The sequence below is a fragment of the Falco rusticolus genome, chromosome 12 (genome assembly GCF_015220075.1).
Source record: "Falco rusticolus isolate bFalRus1 chromosome 12, bFalRus1.pri, whole genome shotgun sequence".
NCBI lineage: Eukaryota > Metazoa > Chordata > Aves > Falconiformes > Falconidae > Falco > Falco rusticolus.
In genome coordinates this window covers 14,048,917-14,068,716 of record NC_051198.1, presented here as the reverse complement: position 1 = coordinate 14,068,716, position 19,800 = coordinate 14,048,917, and the positions used below count along the sequence as shown (strand labels likewise).

The following is a 19,800-nucleotide window of genomic DNA, read 5'->3' as shown; positions in this document are numbered from 1 at the left end:
CTGTGAATTCTGTTCAATTTTTCCTTCGAAGAAATTTTGGTTTTACGCACATCTCCCTCTCAGCCTATCCAGATAACTATATTTAAATAGAAGTCTAAATGTGCAGTTATGAGGGTGACTATATTTATTGTCACCATAATGACAGCAGGGCTCCTTTCTACTACCAAACTTCATATTCCAGATATTCTGGTTAAAACTTGACTATGGAAATGGAGTATTAGAGATTTCAAGGTCTTCTGAAAATCACCTAGCATCACATGAGCTGTAATTAAAATTATTTTCTTCTGTTTAAATGCAAAGCAAACAAAATAATTTTGTTCACTTGAGGTCAACTAGAGAACCAACCATCTCCTGTTTTGGTTTCACTGTGGCTTCTATGTGTCTTTTGCCTTTCAGTGAACAGATCATGAAGTTAAAATAATTCCTGAGATAACTAACACAACTTCTTAAACCTGAGGCACAGCACTTCAAAGAGATCTTATGCTTAGCTGAGCCCCGCCCCCCCCATGAATTGGATTCTCATTTCAGATGAATTCTTTCTTTATATCTTCCTTTCCGAATAGGCATTCAACTGATTGTAAACTGAGACTTTCCTCTACCCTACATACTGATTCTACTGCAGCCCCGATTTATGTTTCTTTTAATGTCTCTCACCTAATCAGATTCTTTCTCACGTTGTTTTGGTCAGTTGCCAGGTACAGATGCCTTTGGACTGAATTCTTAATGATTAAAAATCATTCTACATACAAAACTTAAACGTGCCTTTTTATGACCTCAGCTTTCCTATCAAGGAAAATCTACATACCTCTGAATACAGAGAAGCTTAAACAAATATATAAAATAAGGTATTTATTGCAAAACATGCAAACAGGTAAAATGACTGTAGTTCTTTACTAGTTCTTTAAAATGACTAGGCAAAGATGGCAAGCAACTTTGGGGATAAGAGTAACTTTTCAGAATGTGGCCTCTGATCATAGCTTGCCCAAATCAGGAATACTGTTGCAACAGTTAAACTAATAAAAAAGTAAAAATCCCCAAACCTTAATAAGATGTGTCATAGCGTCCTTAAAAAACACCAAATCAAGAAATGATCCTCTTACAGATTCATTGTATTGCCTCTGATACATTTGCAATTTTTCACAAAAAAATTCAAAGCTTGGAATCTAGAGAAAATCAAATCAAATAAAATAAATCAGTAACAATACTAGCATGACCCTTCAGAATTTAAAACTGCACTGACATTCTTGCACAAACCTGAGCTCCTGTATTGGCCACACACAATGAGATTATCTTGTTAATTCACTGCCGTGATTGTAGTTGTGTTTAAGCAGAACTTTTCTGCTAATGGTGGGAAAAAAAGGAGCAAGGAGACTAAGAACAAATAAACTATATTTATATGGCATTATTAACTTTAACATTACTAACATGATTTCTTGCATACTAACCAGAAAAATCTAGATATACCTTTACAAAAAATGTGGTAGGTATTCAATAAAACTTTTTGTATGATAGGAGTTCAGCAATATAATATACTTAACAATTAAAGGAAAACTTTGACACCTAGTATTTTAGGTCTAAAATAAAATACCTTCTCATAAATTTTTGGTCGTTCAACCACAATATCTTCTGGTTCATCACCAGTTGGTTCAGGCATCTCCCGTAAAAAATCTACAAAATATGGTTCAGCTTGGAGTACTTTTGTTAAGTCTGTATCCACATATTCCTCAATTGCTTTATTAAGAGTTTTATCAAACCAGGCTGTATCTTCAGGAGTAATAAATCTAAAAATCAAAATTAGTACAATTTTTAAAAACTTATTTGTAATTATGTAGGGAGAAAAACAGCTAATTCAATACTAAAAAAACCTTGTAACTTTTGAAAGAAAACTGCACATTAGGCAGTACATATTAAACAATAGTTACAGAAATTAATTAGGCAATATTCACAGGAATTAAATGCTTCCATACTTTAAAGTATAATAGTCAATCACATAAAACATAAAACATAAAACCAACTTGACTTTCCAACTTTCACCTAGAACTAGGCAATGACAGATCATTTAATTTCTCAGATGAAAAAGGATGAATGATTTCTGAAAAAGACATTGCTGAGTGACCTTTTTCATCTTTCAACCTGCCACACAATAGCATAATTTATGTTATTACAGTACTGCCTATGAAACTGCAATGAGACAAGGAATAGTGAAAGGAAGATAATGTACGTCACTACAACCCGACTTCTTTCTCAATCCCTCTTACATCAAAATCTATAATTAACAGAGGGGGATAAACACTGTGGGGAGGAGGGGGCCGGGCAGACTACTGCAAATTGAAATAAAAGACTGCAAATACAAATACTAGTGACTACATTCAATTGTTTAAACTGTATCATCCTCACTTGATTGGTTCAAGACTATTTTAATAAAGATCAAGATCTTTGATGACTCTAATTATCTATGGCTGTGATTATCTGAGAAGTAATCAAGAATGATACTCAGTAGTAACTGATAAACATAAAAGGCGATAACCACCTTGACCCCAGAAAAAGGAAATGCCAACTTCGAATGTCAAACTACAGAAAAAAGAAATTTTAATCTTTACTTCTTTTCCTTTTCAGTTATACAACTTAGAGGAAAGTAGGCGAAACATTAAAAAGATGTACACAGTGCTCTGCGTTTTCAAATAAGACAAAGAATCCTGAAGAACTGTGGTATAGAGAAAGCCTAGATATATATTATATACTTCATTATTGTTTGAGGTTCTTAGTGATGACATTCTAATACTAACCACTATAGAATCTAAAAGCAGCATGGAAGATGACACTGGATGGCAACACTCTCCCCCCACCCCCCAATATAGAACATAACTGTACAAATACATATCTTTCATGTATTTTTAAATTCCCCAGAACAAATACAAAAATATAAGAACATTTCAGTAAATGTCAGTAATATTGCTCCTAACTTGAAAGCAGAAAATTAACTCTATCACAGCTGAAACCAGAAAAAAGGGTTATCATATTAAGAAGGCTTACAGTTATACAAATTGATGAACATAAATTAAGTAAATGTCTAAACCTATTAAATATAAAAAGTTATAGTTATTATACCTGTCAGCAATTACTCTGGTACATTCATGTTTAAAAAGTGTTAGCAGGACAGCGCTGCTGTTGCATTCTTCTGCCTTTATAGTTAACATTCCCTGCCAAATCCTAGAAAGGTCTCGAAGGTTGAAGATATAGTGGAATTTAGATGGTGTAGGAAGCATCTTTGTCTAAAGAAAAATATTGTTAATATTAAAACCCAGTAACATTTAGAAGGAATCAAGAAAAATATAAATTATAAATGTATAATTAATAACATAAAATGTATACATAACAAAACTACTAATTTTCACACATAATACTGTGGACAAACTAAGAAGTCATAAATATATCTCATTTGTTTGGAAGCAGGATCTAGCACTAAATTTAAAACTTCAACTCTTATAACATGTAATTATTTCATATGTTGTTCTGGGCCTTATAAATTAAACATTATAATTTATAAATAATTTCACTGCCTGTTCCTTAGCAATAGTATTTAAAGCTTTGGGTAACACGAATAAATCTATAGGAAAGAATGGATTGATATTTCCATTCATCTGCCTTGTATACTGAAATCTGATTTTTTCCAGATTATATCTCCAAAACTTTCTCAGACCATCTTTCTCCTGTTTTTTTTTCTCATTATAGATACATTGTCAACGAGTATGTGCCTAAATTGCATTAATAGGTACTCTCTTTAGACTGATTGTGATAAACTTTCTCTGTAATTTATACCTTTGTCCACTGCCACAATATTCTGCCTGTTGGGACTAATTTTTTCACCATATCACATACTTCAGGGTTGAATTTTCTACAGGAATGAAAGTATCCGCAGCCAATAATACCTGAAAAGAAAAAAATGCCATATAGAGTTAATCTCAGATTGTAGGATATAATAAGCTAGGTTGTGAGCAAGACATGTAAGTCCTTATATAAAACATTAATTTGCTTTCAAATTACAGATTAAATAGTTTTGTCTCTCTTGTCCGTGGCTTTTCTGAAAAAGAATAGAAACAGCTGGCAGCAAGTGCTGGGTTTTTTAACAATATGCTATATTGACAAAGTTAACAGAATTGAGAACTTTAACAACAGAAGGCATTTCAGACAGCACAGACATTAAAGTATAACCTACATAGTAATAGCAGTGCTCATATTCTTCCAGGAAATGCCATTACTTTCTTAGTAAATATTTTTCTTGTCCAAAAGTAGAAAAATAAGCATTTCAAGGGGTTAATTTCTCCTCCACAGCACTATTTTTGCTGTAATACAGCTTCAGTTGTTTTATTAGAAGTACTCTGAATTTGCATGGTGGAAGTGACAAAGAGAACAGACTTTTATACATTTTAAGCTAATTATGAAAAAAAATAATTGTACTAAAATGAGAGAAAGAAGTACCAAAAATTTTGTCGATGGATTCATTGGATGGCAATGTACAATTGAATACACAAAACTGTCTTTTTAAACGCTGGGGAATATCATTACGGCCTCCTCCAGGATGTATCATTGCTGCTATTAATTGTACATCTACAATTATAGTGAAGTCTCCAGGTTTATCCAAGCTGTACATTCCTTTCATTTCCATCATCTGACGAACAATTTCATTTGTTACCTGTAAGTTTATGTAATTTGTACAGATGGAAAATCAAATAAGAAAAAAACATACCCTGATATTTTAATTTCTTCTTGTAACTGTACCACTAATCCCTAGAGAGAGGTTTTAACTTTAATCTAAACTCAGATTAAAATATCTTCCTTAGTCATATGGGACATCTTGGTTTACATGATATTAAGCAACAGGAAAATTCTTTCAGTGTTGTACTACTATCTAATATCAACAAAATGTGTTGGTGTTCCTTTTAACTAAATAAAGTTAAGGCAATGAACTGGAAAAAAAATTGGGTCTTTTCCAAATTTTGGTCCTGGACATTCAGCTCCAGATTTTCAAGTTATGCCTTTCAGTTCTTCCTTAGGCCTCCTTTGAAGCAAAACATTAACTTTTTTTTGAAACAGGAAGCTGTTTATCCTCAAAAGTTTATTCACTCCACATTCCACTCTACAGCATCTGCATGTATCAGGAAGCATCAGGGTTTGTCCCCATAGTAACTGTTCAAATGATATTCAAAAAGCCTCCTGTGCTCACATACCCCAACAAAGCCACATGATATGCAGCAAGGCACCAATCACAAACCATCATCCCTTTAAAAATATTTCAACAATGTCTTGGGGCTATAACAAAAGACCTAGAGGAGGTCCATAATGGAGATCATTCCTATCACTGAACACTGCCTGGGCCTGTGAGGGCTTTTCCTCAAACACAGCCACCTATGATCTAGACTATGGTCAAGCAGCTCAGTGTTGTGACTTATTCAATGCTAGTTTCAATTTCAATAAAGAAAACCATTAAAGTTCTTTCAAGTGAGACCACACAATGCAAATCAAATAATAGAAACATATTGGCATTTAGGTAGAAGGCCAGGTTCCACTTCAGAGACACTAAAAACACAGGCTTGGCTTTCGTTTTGACAAAAATAGCCTTCTAAAGTCAAGAGGATGAACTATTCAGTCTACATAGATTTGTTTATATTCATACTGCTACGTAAATACATGCCCAAGACTACTGTCATGACTAGACCCACACTGTTAACAAACCAGTTCAATGCTATGAACAGCTTTAATCCGAACTGTGAGCCTCACAGAAGCCAGAGAGCCTGAGCATCCAAAAGTGTACAGAAGCCCCAGGTTTCTCATTTGTTATTTACTCTGAGCAAATTAAAAAAGTCATGTAAGTATACTTGGTCTTCATGTTAGAATAGAGATTCCAGAAGACCTAGCATCCTGGGCTGGAAATACTTCCGACCTACTATGTTTTGGGCCTGTACAGGCATATGAATGTTACACACCCAGACTGTAGATGGGCTTATCAAAAGCCAAAAATCTTTAATCCAGTTTACAAGTCAGTGTGTTACCCTTGAATTTGGACACAGACTTTATTACTTTCTCCAAATCATTACACTTCTGTTTTGCAGAAAGTTTGTTTTCTGTTGCTCTCAAATGAATGCCAATCTTGAAATTAATAATATGGTACTTGAGTACAGTGACACTTTTTATTTAGTCTTACGAAAACATGAGAAAGTAGAGATAATGCAAGATATGATACCATTATCCTACATGTCTCTTCAGTAAATCTAATTTGCTCTCATTTTTTCTTAATTGGTGTACCATAATTAGAAAGTATTTGCAATAATTACAGTTAATTAAAATATTGAGGGAGTCCACTGATTTGTGTGTGTGTATATATATAAAAGCACAACAATTTGAGAATAAGTCATATTTCTTAAAGTTACCTGATCTCCCCATTCATTGATAAATGGCATATTGATATCGTCAATAAAAACAGTCATTTTTCTGCCTCCAGGAGGTCCATAAGTATTTCCAATGCGTTTGTCCACATAACTCTCTATTGCCCTCTAAAAATTAATGAAAGTTTTTGGTTTGCATCTAAAGCAACAATATTTAAAATGTATTATTAAAAAATGTGTTACTGCTTTCTGCTATAACACTTATCCAGTGGTTTCCTCTTTTTGTTGGTAGTTTTGTCTTTAATTCATTATTAAGGAACCCTATTCCCCCTGTTCCTCATACTCATTCCTACGTAATTCCCTGGCCTTAGGACTGCAACTCACCTCTGGCTACCAAAGAAGTTTTTTTAAACATTTTCAAACTTGGACATTATTTAATTATTAGTATTGAAGCTAATTATTATCATGGAGTCAGCAAACAAAAATGACCTTAACTTTAGTATGATACCCTACGTCTGTATGAAATATTACATCTTCTTGTGAATTGTATTTCAGTTTTCAAACACATCAAGATTAATGCAAGAGAAATTGCTAAAAGAAAATTAATAGATCAGAAGTTGTGAATTTTATTGCACATCTTGTTTTCTCTTTTGCTTCTCAAATCAGTAAGAAACAGTGGGAACATAGCACACACAATTTGAGAAATGAAGGATTTATCAAAACTGTATTAATTATGGGCAAGTTAGAATATCAACAAGCAGAAATAATATTTTCATTATCTACAGCATAATTTTTATAAATACTGGACTTATTTAGAAACTTTTTAAGAATCTCCTTTCCAAAGGGTAGCTCTGGAAAGGAATGGAATCTACTTTCAGACACTTTGTCATGCACTGTCTGAAAATTACGATTGCTTTGGATTTCCCCTAGCTAAGCTCAGTTCTTTTATATTTGCAGTACAACTGCAAACCATATATAGGCAATTTAAAAAAAAACCCATTCCTTTTACAATGATTTCCCAGGTATGTTGTAAGCCAAGTAATGCAGTATTTTAACATTTTGGTGGCAATAATCTTTTAAGACTGAGTTTTGAATTAAATAAGAAGGAGAATGCAATAGACAAGACATTGAAATACATCTTCAAAGCTCTACAGTCTTTCTAAAGGTACTTGGAACATAAACAATGGCAAAATAAATACCTTACAAGACAGTAGCAAAAGTCTTTCTTAGAGAAATATTTTTTTAGTTTTACAAGCATAAATGCCACCCTATATGAGGAATGTGGCATATGCCGTCATAAAAATAGAAGCATGAATAGCCTTTTTGAAACAGAAAGATACAAATTTTGTCTAATGCTTCTGCCCTGTCTTCTCACAACAGAAAATAATTATCTGAGTGTTCTAAGATAAGCACATATAGAACACTGTTAGCATTAATGTGCCACTTTGGAGATATGTGATTAAGGTGAAAACCAGAAACTGCTAAGAGAAAGTGATTATATAAGAAATCAAGAACTTTGTAGCACATTTAACACATCCAAAATCATCCAGTCTTTCAAATATCATCAGAATGATGACTCAAAATTAAAAAGCTATTTTAAATGTGTCTTTCAAGTGTTTAGAAGTATTTCAAGTGATTTTCTGCTACATCTCTTGGAAATGAGCAGAGTGAGCTATGTATTCAGCTAGCTAGCTGAAAAGAAAGAGCATATCTTCTGGGGTATTACAGGACTGTAGCAGAGACAAGACACAGTAAGATCCTTCCACAGACTGTACCAGAGAGGACGAAGTCTGGGTTTTGTTTTCAAGACCGTAATGTTCTAGAGACCCATAATACACTGTGTAATGGACACTGAGACAGAGATACTGACTGTTCAGTTGATCTTGCATGCACGAAAGGATGCCTGGCTTATTCTGTCTCACAGTTTGACACAAACCACGCCATGAGATTTTATGCATAACAGAAGAGCTCAGCAGATATTCCATTGGTTTGGAATTTTAAGAAATAGATGTTCAAGCCATTATTTTTCACCATTTTCTTAATAACATTTACATCATCTTTTCAAAAGAGACACTAGATTTTGGAATAGAGTTTGCAAGGCTTGTTCCATGAGCAGAGTTTTCAATCAAGAAATATTCCAAGATGATTTATCTTACTGGAGGACTGTCACCATGAATTCATTGCTTTGAGTTTGTAATGAAGCCAATTCAACTTACAGGATCACATTCTAGCAAATTAGTAGTACTGAACCATACCAAAGTGGCATAAATCATCCTTTCAATCACTTGAAAATATTATCTGTAGTATTTTTTTCTATTTGTGTAGATTTTTAGCAGTTATATTGGGAAAGGGAAATCTCAACAAAGTTGCCATGCCAGGGGACCTTAAAGGTTGGATTTCTGAGGCTGTAGTCCCTGCTGAGCTGGGGAAAAATAAGAGGATCTATGAGTTGAAATCTGGTTTTATTCAACAAAAATAAAATTTACAGTTATAAAAGACAAAATCAAGAAAAAAACTGAAGTATAACCAAAAATTTTGGTTATTCTAAAATGAAAAGGAAAGGTCTTCAGCAAAAAATGGATTATTAGAATTCCACAGCAATCATAAATAGATGTATCTCTATGTGTGACTATTTTTTATTCTGATCTGCAAAATTTATTTTTTGTGGAACATTCTGAAGTGTTTAAGTGAGTTAAGGAAAAAGAGGGAAAAGGTCCTTTAGACTTTATATCTAAATCACTTCTTTTATGATCAGAATTAAGTACACTTTAAATACTTAGCAAGGAAATTTTATGCAGGAATTGCTTAAAATCTACATTTTTACCTGAAACATAAATGGTTCTGTGGCAGATGAAAAGCTTAAACATTTTGACAAATGTTCTTCTGGGTCATATTTCTTCAAATAGGCCTTAATCATGACTGTCTTTGCAGTTCCCTGTTCTCCTGTGAGCAAAACTGCCTGTAACAGATATTTACATCGCATAAGTACTGTCAAAACTTAAATACATATAACAGACCTTTTCTAGAGAAAAGGATACTTTCTGTGTCTACTTTTGAATGATACATTATTCTGTTAGGTTTTTTGTGTCTCCATATGCAGTGACACAGTTTGTGTTTTTCATCCCACCCAGATTCTCCAAGAACATTATTTACAGTCAAAAGAGAAAGGGTGAAATGGGAATGAACTAGAGGTTTTTTTTCCAGTTGCCTAACTTTGTCCACTTACCAACACAGTCACTACAGCAGTCTTTTGTAGTGGATGACCCTGAAAAAGCTTTCTTTACTATGGAAAGTAGTCTGTGACATTTAATTTAAATATAAAATTCTGCTGTTTGATTTGGCTATAGGTATCCTTTTGACACATGCTTGTAATAGAATTCCTTCTTCCCAGCACTGTCTTTAAATCAACAATACAGTGTAGATTAGGTTTAGCTATATCCCCTCTCAAGCATATTACTAAAAGAGGTACTCTACAGGTCTGTAAAAACATGATGTAACAATAATTACAAATAAGAATAACAGATACTGAACTGTGTACAGAAGTCTTAGCTGACCCAGAAACATTTATAGCTTTGTGGTGAATGTTAGTAAAGTTGGGAAACAATTAGATTAATAAAAAGCTGTTGCTTTCCACCTCTGGAAATGCAGTCCTTTTTGAAGCTCCTCTTATGTTTCTATATATTGTCTGAAATACCTGACCCAATCTTTTTCTCTAAACTGAATGTTTGAGGAGATACATAAAATTGATTTGCAGTGATATTATACTGCTCATGTCCCTTGTTAGAAAGGCCCATGAAACTCGTAGGAGAGGAAACAATTTAACTCTGGAATGTGTTTTATGCTCCGCTCACAAAAGGAACTGAGCAGCACGCCTACTTAAAAGCAACAAAGGCACATTACCTGTTTTCAAAGCTGGCAGTTATTCTTCAACGTTCCTCAAAAGAACACCATCCTTCCTTTAAGGAACAGTGGTCCCTATCCACCCCTCCTCCTAAACTGGAATTTTATGTCTATTACCCAGGTTCTCCAACCTAATTACACTGACATAAACTGACCTAGCAAGAAAGGCCTTCTGGATCCTTAAAGAGTCCATGTGTCTTCTAACAGAAGTATGTTTTTCAGAATTTGAACCAAATTTGACCTGTGCTTTTTGCACTGAATTTCGCTGCCTGCCTGCTCATGGACGTGCCTCTTTCTGTAAACAGCCATGCAGGAATATGAAACCAATGCGTTTTTTTCAGAATATTTTTAACAAGATTGCTCTTGCATAGGGCCTTTAGATCACTCAGGATATCAAGCTTGGACAATGCAGATTTTGGCCAAGGACGTTCACAGAACAGTTAGGAAATCTTGGAATTTTTCTCAAAATTTGTTTCCCCTTACTGATTGTGTTATTATCAGAAACAAACTCCCTTTTGATAAGAATATAATTATTCTGTCTCTTTATCACTGCAGTACATACGACAGGAGCATTTGATGCTTCTGATATGGTACTTTTTTCTCTTGCAACTCACGATATCTTAATGTATGCCTCACTATATATATTTGTATTTTTCAAAGAATTTTTACGCTTCTCTGGCAGCTTATTCCTTATAATTAAAGGTGCAGAAAATTCTTGTTTCAAGCTGGTATTTTTGATAGCAGGTATTTCATTTCAGCTTTCTCTTTACATTTAAATATATAATATTATAGACCTTTTTTTTCTGGTTAATCTGTATACTAAGTATCATTTCCCTGAAAAAAAAAACGTGTTGAGAAAGAAGAAAGTCTTTCCTCATTTCCTTATTGTCTTGGTAAAATCTGAATCTAAATCAGAAAGTTGCTGAACCAAAGGATTAATACTTCCTTCTTTTCTCTTAAGCCTTTTATAGAAATCACCAACTTAATCTCATGAAAGTGAGCTAGATAAGAACCTTGCTCCCTTTTCTCATTTTCAGACACTTAAGACTCCTCCATTCTTTTTTTGTACCTCAGATTTTCATCCTACCTTTTTGACAGATGGTATTATCTTAATTATTATATCCACCCCATAAAAGGAATTTAATCAGTTTGCAAAAGTTGATAATGCAGATTTGACATGCTCAAATACTCCTGACTGACTAGATCCTGCTTTAAATTAATGCTCTCCAACAGATAGCCACAATGATACCACAAGGTCTTATTCTTCATCCTGTTTTTGAACATCCAACATCATAGCACAGATGATAGTAAGAAACTCACGGAACCAACAAAGGAAGTCAGACCTGTAAAACACCACTTTGGTTTCATCTAGTGCATGTAATTCAGCTGTAGTTAGAAAGAAAGTTCATGCTGCTGTGATCTGATCCAGGGGAGAAAAAAAAAATATCTAGATATTTCTCTATCACAGTTCAATATGTGATTAAATCAAACCTTACCAAATGAAAAAAAAAAATGCTTGAAAACAAAGCTGACTGCTTCCTTGAAGGGGAACATTCTGATCAACAGCGAAGTACAGACAAGTCCAACTGCACACTGAATACTGAAACTTTTCAACTAAAGAAAGTAAGATATAAACTGTACACCACAGAAAAACTAAATTGTGGAAAATGCCAGGTTTTAGGGACTCTTTTTGGAAGATGCAAATGTTTGTTATTTCTATGGCAATGGTGGCCAAAAGAATGTACTTGGAAATACAACCAATATCTCCCAAGGCATTAATGTACAAAGGTTAATAATGTTTTTCCAAATACAAAGATTTTGTGCGTTTTCATAATCTGTGTCAGATACATCAAAGACACAGACACATTATGACCTCTGGAACAGTTTCATCAAACCAAATCAACAAGTTTTCTGTCCAAATCCTAGAATTTTACAGAAAAAAAGAGGTTCCAGCACTGGCTCATGCACTTGTGGTATTTCTGATATTGCCTCCAGCTCAGTAGGAGGGAGCCCATTGACTTCTGTTTCACAAGCTGACAGAGATTTCCATAGGAAGTTTCCAGGGTTATTAAGAGCACTGTGCTAAAGCAAAACATGTATTTTCCAGATCTTCCTCTGCTTGAAAATAGGCCTATATATGTTTTAATAACTATTGTTTAATGTGGCCTGAGTCAAAAGCCACGACACCAGATTGTTCCTTACTAGTTAAAGCTGTATGAGGAATGTTCTCTCCAATATGTAAATTATGAATGCACCTGGCAAGCAATGACTAAAGAGAGAATATGGAGAATGACTGCAACCCCCAGTTACTTTAAGTTTCTATTTATTTCGTATAGTAGGTATATACTTAAATAAATAATCTTGTACTTACTTTCTGTTGTTTTGCAATTGTGTTTATTAAAAACTGAGTTCTGACATTATCAACATTTGGAACAAGAATAGATGCATAGTCTGGGACATGATCTGTTGGATAAACGTATTCCTGAACTCTTTTATTCCAGTGCTCCCAGTCACCTGAATTGGCCAAAAAAAAAAGAGGAAAATATCTCACCATATTTTGATCATGTTCTTGTTAGCACACAAAAAACCAACTTAATCATAGAGCTAATGGAGGAAGTACTAGAAAGTATAAAAAAGGATAAATCTTCTCGAATCTAGATAAAACACATCTAACAAAGGATGTACTTAGTCATGAACTCTAATTAATCTACAATCCTACTGAATATACACATATTTCTTGAAGTTATATATAGCTATCTAAATTAAAAAAAAAAAAAAAAACAACAAACAAACAAACAAAAAACCCCAACCAAAAGGAATGTTTACTTAGAAACTCGTTCTCACACTGCTGGTGAAAAATTATAGGACATGGGAGTATGGATTGCGTATATGTACACTAAATTAACATGGCTGGCAAAAAAAATAATAACCTGACTTTTGATACAAGAGAAATAGATATATTCAAGTGAGAATATATTCTGAAAGAACAGCAAGATCTTTGTGACGTTGGTTGTGTGTGTGTTACTTAAGCTATAAATTCATTATGGAAAATACCTACACACTACTCAAAATAATATTCACAATATTCAAAATATCACACTACTACAGTTTATAAAACTGTAAGATTTATTACTGATTATCAGGCATGGATAAATAATAATTATTAAGTGGAATTAAAATCAGATTATATTTTTAAACAAAAATATTATCTGTGAGAAAGTTAAATACAAAATTAATGTTAATTTAGACTAAATCAGCTTAAGCAGAAATTATCTAAAAATTGTAAGCTTGTTAGGTTCATAGGAAAGAAATGTGCAAGAATGAAATTAAAACCAAAAGAAATAAGAAAATGTTACCAATGAGTACTCTATCCCTTGTTTCTGAATTCTCACATCTGCAGAGCCATTGCACACAGAATCTGTGTTACTACTATACTGTCATCAAAAATCTCCACTCATATGACTGTATAATAAGGACTAAAGGAGTAATTTTAAATTTCAAAGAAGCTATAATAAATTTTAAAATGCCACTATAAAACAGAATGTTAGCACTTTTACTTACCATAATCAGTAACATAAAACTCATACATTGTTTGACTGGTGCCAAGGGAGATTTCTGGTAAGTCTAATTTATTATCATGAGCTCTAATGAAGGCTTCAAGTTTATCTCTACTGTCCAACTCCAGAAGGGCACCTAAACTCCACATTATTGCAAAGCAGAACAATTTATGCAGATGAAATATACTTGATAAACCACCTTCTTCCTTTGATGGAATCAAACCCTCCAGAAGATTAATAGACTGAAAATACATTAAAATATCATGCATTAAGAATATATTACATAATAATTTTTAAATTTTATGCATAGGTGCACATGCATTATTTATATGTATTTAAACTTTAAATTCTAATTTGAAAACCAATACAGGGTACAAAGAATAACATAAAATTCAGAACTACAAACCAAAGAAAATGGGTTAAAGATATGTATAAAAAACTGGAAAAATTTTTAAAATTATGTAAGTAACTTGATCATCAACTGTCCTTTAAAATTGTGACTATATAATAAATATTATTTAAGAGCTAGGGTATCAGAACAGCTTTTCAAGGGATTTTATAATATTTAGTCAGATATTCAGAACTCCAAAAGTAGGTGGGGCCTATCCATCTCTTTCCATCTTTAGCCATGGAAGAATTTTCCACATCTGTCTATTGTATTCATCTCAATTACAGTCAATTAAAGTATCTATCACATTAACTTCCATTTTGTGTTTTTAAAAATAGATTACAATATCCTATTTTATGATTGCCTCACTCTATGATTCTAAGGAACTAGATTCCATATTCCAGAAATCTAGTAACTTGCTAGCTACAATTTTGTGATGTCACTCATGAAACCAGATGTTTGAATGTCTTAGATAACGTCACTAATATTCCCTTTTCTATACAAGGCAGTGTCAAGGACTTTGCTTCAAAATATGTTTTTTTAACAGTGAAGCAGATTTTCAATCAGCTCTTGGAATTAGTGTTCTTCATGCTGTCTTGGATCTCATACTTAAAGTAGGAAGTAATGCAGTAAGATATACTTTCAATGTAGCCTAAAGGACTTAGAACACTTCTGATTACTTTAAAGTTCAGTATAAAAAGAAATATTACATGTCACAACATTACAATAATGTCACTTCTTTTCTTTAGAGGACAATAGAATTATTTATTTCCAGGACAGGCTGTGTCCCAGCTTATCTGAACAAAATCTTTTTTCTCCCTCAAATACAAGCTCAAGTCCAAAATTTCCCATGATCCTCTGGGTCTTAGCAATGTTCTGTAACAAGTTTTTGAAGAAAGAAAATGGAAAAAAATTAAACTGACTTATAAACACACACAAACGTTTGCCACAAATCAGATCAAAACTTCAGCTTGCCCAGCATCTCATCTGCAATAGTGACCAAAAGTGGACCCTTAGAGAAGAGTAAAAACAAAGAAAAAACTCTTTCAGCTTGTGGTGGTACTAGGGGTGGTACTTCCTGCTGGTAATCTCTTCCGAGTGGGGTTTTCTGAACCAAATACACTTTTCATGGGTTTAGAAATCCTCTACAGACTTTTCCACCCTGAAAATATCAAGACTGGTCTTGAACCTACATAAACTTTTATCACCTATAACACTGTCTGGCAAGATGTTCTGTAGGTTTGCTATTCATGGCTCTGAACAGTTTGTTTTTTCCCCTGTGTGAACCCCTTTATGCTTATCTACACTGAATTTCAATTCCCATTTTATTACCTGTTTATTGAGTCTCATAAAGTCTGCCTAGAGTTCTTCATGGTTAGCTGCTTTGTCCTTACTTCTCTAAATAATTTAGTATCATCAGTAAACTCCTTAAACTAAAAGTTTTCCAAATTGCTTATGAACATTTTGAACAGCATTGGTCCCAGCAAAAGTACCTTCGGATCAATGGTAACCTCTGTCCTTCCAAAGAACTGATGCTCCAGTCACACATTTCCTATCTTCTAATCAGGTATTTATCTAGAAATGAATCTCCTATCTTCTGCTATGACTGCTTAGCTTCCATGTAAATCTCTGGTAAAGAACTTTATTGAACACCTGTGTTCCTTCATGCAGACCATATCTATCAGATTTCCTTCAGCTACACATTTATTGACTTTTCCAATAGGCTTGTAAGGCAGGATAACTCTAAGAAAAACATGTGTTGAATCCCCTATGGTAAATTATATTTTTCTACCTAAGGAGGTGGACCAGAGGATAGTAAACAGAAAGTCAGTGGAAGTTACACAGAGGAAAGCAAAGGTGAGATCACTTTTTATATAAAACCATTATGAAGCTGTTGGAGATGGAAAAGCAACTTAAATAGTGAATGCTAAGAAATGGCAGATAATTGGGTACATGTGAATGTTTGGTTGTACATCCAAAACTGAACTTTGTAAGTCAAATACAAGTCTGCTATCTGCTATACGCAACAGATTTGAGATGGTTATACATTTTGAAAACACCTGACCTACAAAAAAGCAGGACATCCTGAACACCACAATTGATAAAGAGATACAGAAAGGAGCCAGCAGTCAGGGGGCTGATAAGGTACAGTGCTTCTGCACAGAGACCATTTATGGCAAAACCAGGATCTTAAAAGGAGAGGTGGTGTGGAAGAGTTTCCAAAAGAAGTGGTCTTAGGGAAAAAATGGGGCCCAGAAATAATTTGGTGAACATTCTTGTTAGAGGAAAGATCCAGGAAATGGGGGAAGATCCTTGAAATCAGACGTATGTAGACTAATGCAGAATGTTGTCAAGAAACCTTGTCAATTAATGCCCAATCCTGGTAGCTGCAAGCAGCTGCACAGCACAGAAACCAACATGACTTTCTGCCCTACTTCACCACACCAAGAATAAAATCCTTGATGGGAGAAGAAATCAAGACTAAGTGAATATAACACTGGAGGTGGGGGAAGCAAGTGAGGAAGGGAATCTGCGCAATGATCAAGTAGGGTAAAAGCTCTGGTCTCACAGGTTCTTAGGTAAGCCCCAGAATGGAGATCCACTAAGGGTTATTTATACTGTAAATAAAAAGAAACTTGCTAGAGATTTTCATTCACAGGAAGAAACATTCAACAAAGGTTAAATCAGGAAAATATTTCCCTGACCAAACAGAGTAGAACACTGACTTGCTCACACTTCCTAATAAGCCCTAATCAAAAATAACATAGAAACTTCTAGTCCCAGGAAAAGTCTTCCATGAAGATAACATCAATTCAGTCAGAGGTTTCACAGATAACAGAAGTAGAAGAAAAAAAATATCTTTCTCTAAAAATTTTGTGTATAGCATGTCCATCCTGTTTATCATCATAATTGGAAAGTTACATACTTTCTGCCTGTGGACTTCAATTCTATAGATATCCTAATTCCGTTTAATACTGCACAGCTAATCTTTGCAGCATTTACTGTGAACATTATTTGCAGCAATATTTTCAAACTGTTGAAAATCTGAAACTAAATCCCTAATAAATAGTAAAGAAATACTGGGTGCAAATTGACTATTATTAAATTGAAGTCTTATTCAAAATATTACCTTGTCTAGCCTCTTATTCAAAGGCACCACTGGATTTGTTATGAGCATGTGAGTATAAAACAGATTACATGGACAAACAGAAATTCTGGTGACTTAGAAACTGCAGATGACAACAAACTTATTAACAAATCATCTGGAGACATACAGCATAGGACTGAGTCTTGCAAAATCTGCCAAAAACATAATGTTATTATTAATAATTCACTGATGAAGTTTGGACTCCACTCAAGGTAGAATTCCAGTTGATAGGAGGAGACAGGCAAAAATAACTGCATTGACCTTGAAGACCTGACTGACAGAATCACAGCTATCACATCTGGAGACAGAAAGATAATTAGAATTATTCTTCACACTCACTGCTGACCCTACCTGTAGGGTTAGACTGACCCTTACCACAATTTGTTTAATATTGAAAGAAGTGGAATGAGACCACTAGCTTATCAAACATATGCTTCTGAAAACTTACTGAAGCCTGCAAATTCCAGTCATCAGAACACTAGCCTACATAGAAAGCAATAAAGAGAAGTAAAATTTTCTTCTGCACATCTGTAACAGTTCTTCTTATAGTGCCTTAGAAACAAATGCTGAGTTGGAGGTTTTCTTTGTCAGGAAACAATCTTTTCAAATTAAATTTTGTTGATATTAGATGTTCTATTTGCTATTTCTACATGCTTACTATAGTCAGTCACCTCATACAGACTTGCACAGTATTGTTTTACCTGCATAATGTAGTTACATTCCAGAAGCTCCATTTTTGGATTAAGGTTTAGTTTCATATATCTATATGCTGGTTCAAAGATTCTATCATACAAACTTTGTAAAACTTCAGCTTCTTGAGAAGAACGTTTTTTCAGCCATGCCTGAAAAACATCCACAATATTTTTCTGTATGAAATGTATAATGTAAAGTTAGGAGTACCCAGAAATGATCATCTTACTTGCAATATTGGTCTCCAGCCGAGGGTAGAAGAACTGATATAGACCATGCCCATTCGAGAAACTGTTGCTGGAGAGGCATTCTCAATGTTGTGGACCTCAAATAACAGTTTACATGTAGGAGACATAGGAATTCGATCTCCATTTGCTAGAGTGAGGGTTTTGTTATCATCCAAAACTGAATTTAGATTCTCAATCCAGATTGCATCTACAGGACCATCTAAAATCAGAAACACATTTTCACCTGAAAAAATAATCAAGAGATACAGTTCATATCACCGTGCTGAAAAAGCAAGAAAATAAGTTTACAAAAGATGGTCTAAAACTTAAATAACATATAAAAATGTATTTTATTTATTGTAATTTCTGCCATCTCCATGGATGCTTATTACTGTAGAAACTGCATACTTGAGTAACTATTTTTGAAACAATTAGCAGCAAATGAGGGCACAAGTATATCTTTATAATGTTGGACATCTTTGGTGAGATTACCTTGGATGGCTGCCTCACAGACACTGCACCACTCTTTCCCTCCCCCTCCTCAACAGGACAGAGGGAGGAAATAAGGTGAAAATGCTTGTGAGTTGAGGTAAAGACAGATCACTTATCAATTACTGTCACAGGCAAAACAGACTCAGGGAAAATTAATTTATTGCAAATTAACATAGACTTCGATGACGAGAAACAAACACAAAAAACTAAACCACTTTTCCCCCACCTCATTTCTTTTTCCAGACTCAGCTTCTTCCTCCCCAACCTAATCTAATTCCTCCTTCCTCCCTGCATCCCATCCTCCTTAACAGCACAGGGTGAATGGGGAATTCAGCATTTTATTGCTAAAATAAAGGTTCTTTGGGCCACTAAACAAAAGCCACTGAATATTCACATAACAGGATGGTAGTTAAGTTAATGAAAACTATCATCACTCATCAACTCTGAAAATCTAGCTGCTTTTCTGTTGTTTTGAAACATAAATATAGATGAAAATGCCTAAATTTTGGCTATCAAATTTTACAATTCTGGCTTTGTTTTAAATATAGAAGTTTCCCAATAGAGAAAATTCAACTTTCTTTAAAAAAGAACCTCCTTCTAGGAATGTTCCCTACAATAATTCCTGTTCTTTAATATAAATGTTCTTTTTCAGATACAAATGAATCACTGTGAAAATGAATTTCAGTATCCCAATCCTAAAATACTGAAATATATACATGGGTAATCAATGTATGAAAAACCATGGGAAAAAACCCACTATCTTAAAACTAGTGCAATTAGTACAAGTAAATCCAAATTATACTTCAACAGCTTCCAAAAAACACATCTTTACTGTAGAACTGAAGCACTAGGAAATGAACAAATTTTTTAATGATGTACTACTGAAATAATAAATTTTTAAACTGTTGCCTTTTCTTGAGGATTGAACTGTAACCTCATCCATGCTCTCTCAAGGGGGAACTTCACTACATTTGCAAATTCAAGATGCTTTTTTCAACATATCATTCAAGAGGTA

At 33.9% G+C, this 19,800-nt stretch overlaps 1 protein-coding gene across 1 annotated transcript in view; it reads right to left on the bottom strand.

The window, feature by feature from the left end:
* DNAH8 (dynein axonemal heavy chain 8) overlaps positions 1-19,800 on the bottom strand; it is a 137,220-nt gene that overhangs the window by 51,705 nt on the left and 65,715 nt on the right. The window contains 11 exon segments of the mRNA XM_037405841.1: positions 1,041-1,163; positions 1,589-1,781; positions 3,109-3,272; positions 3,820-3,929; positions 4,480-4,693; positions 6,429-6,551; positions 9,208-9,342; positions 12,655-12,797; positions 13,845-14,082; positions 18,078-18,218; positions 18,296-18,537. Coding sequence (XP_037261738.1) covers positions 1,041-1,163; positions 1,589-1,781; positions 3,109-3,272; positions 3,820-3,929; positions 4,480-4,693; positions 6,429-6,551; positions 9,208-9,342; positions 12,655-12,797; positions 13,845-14,082; positions 18,078-18,218; positions 18,296-18,537 — 1,826 coding nt within the window.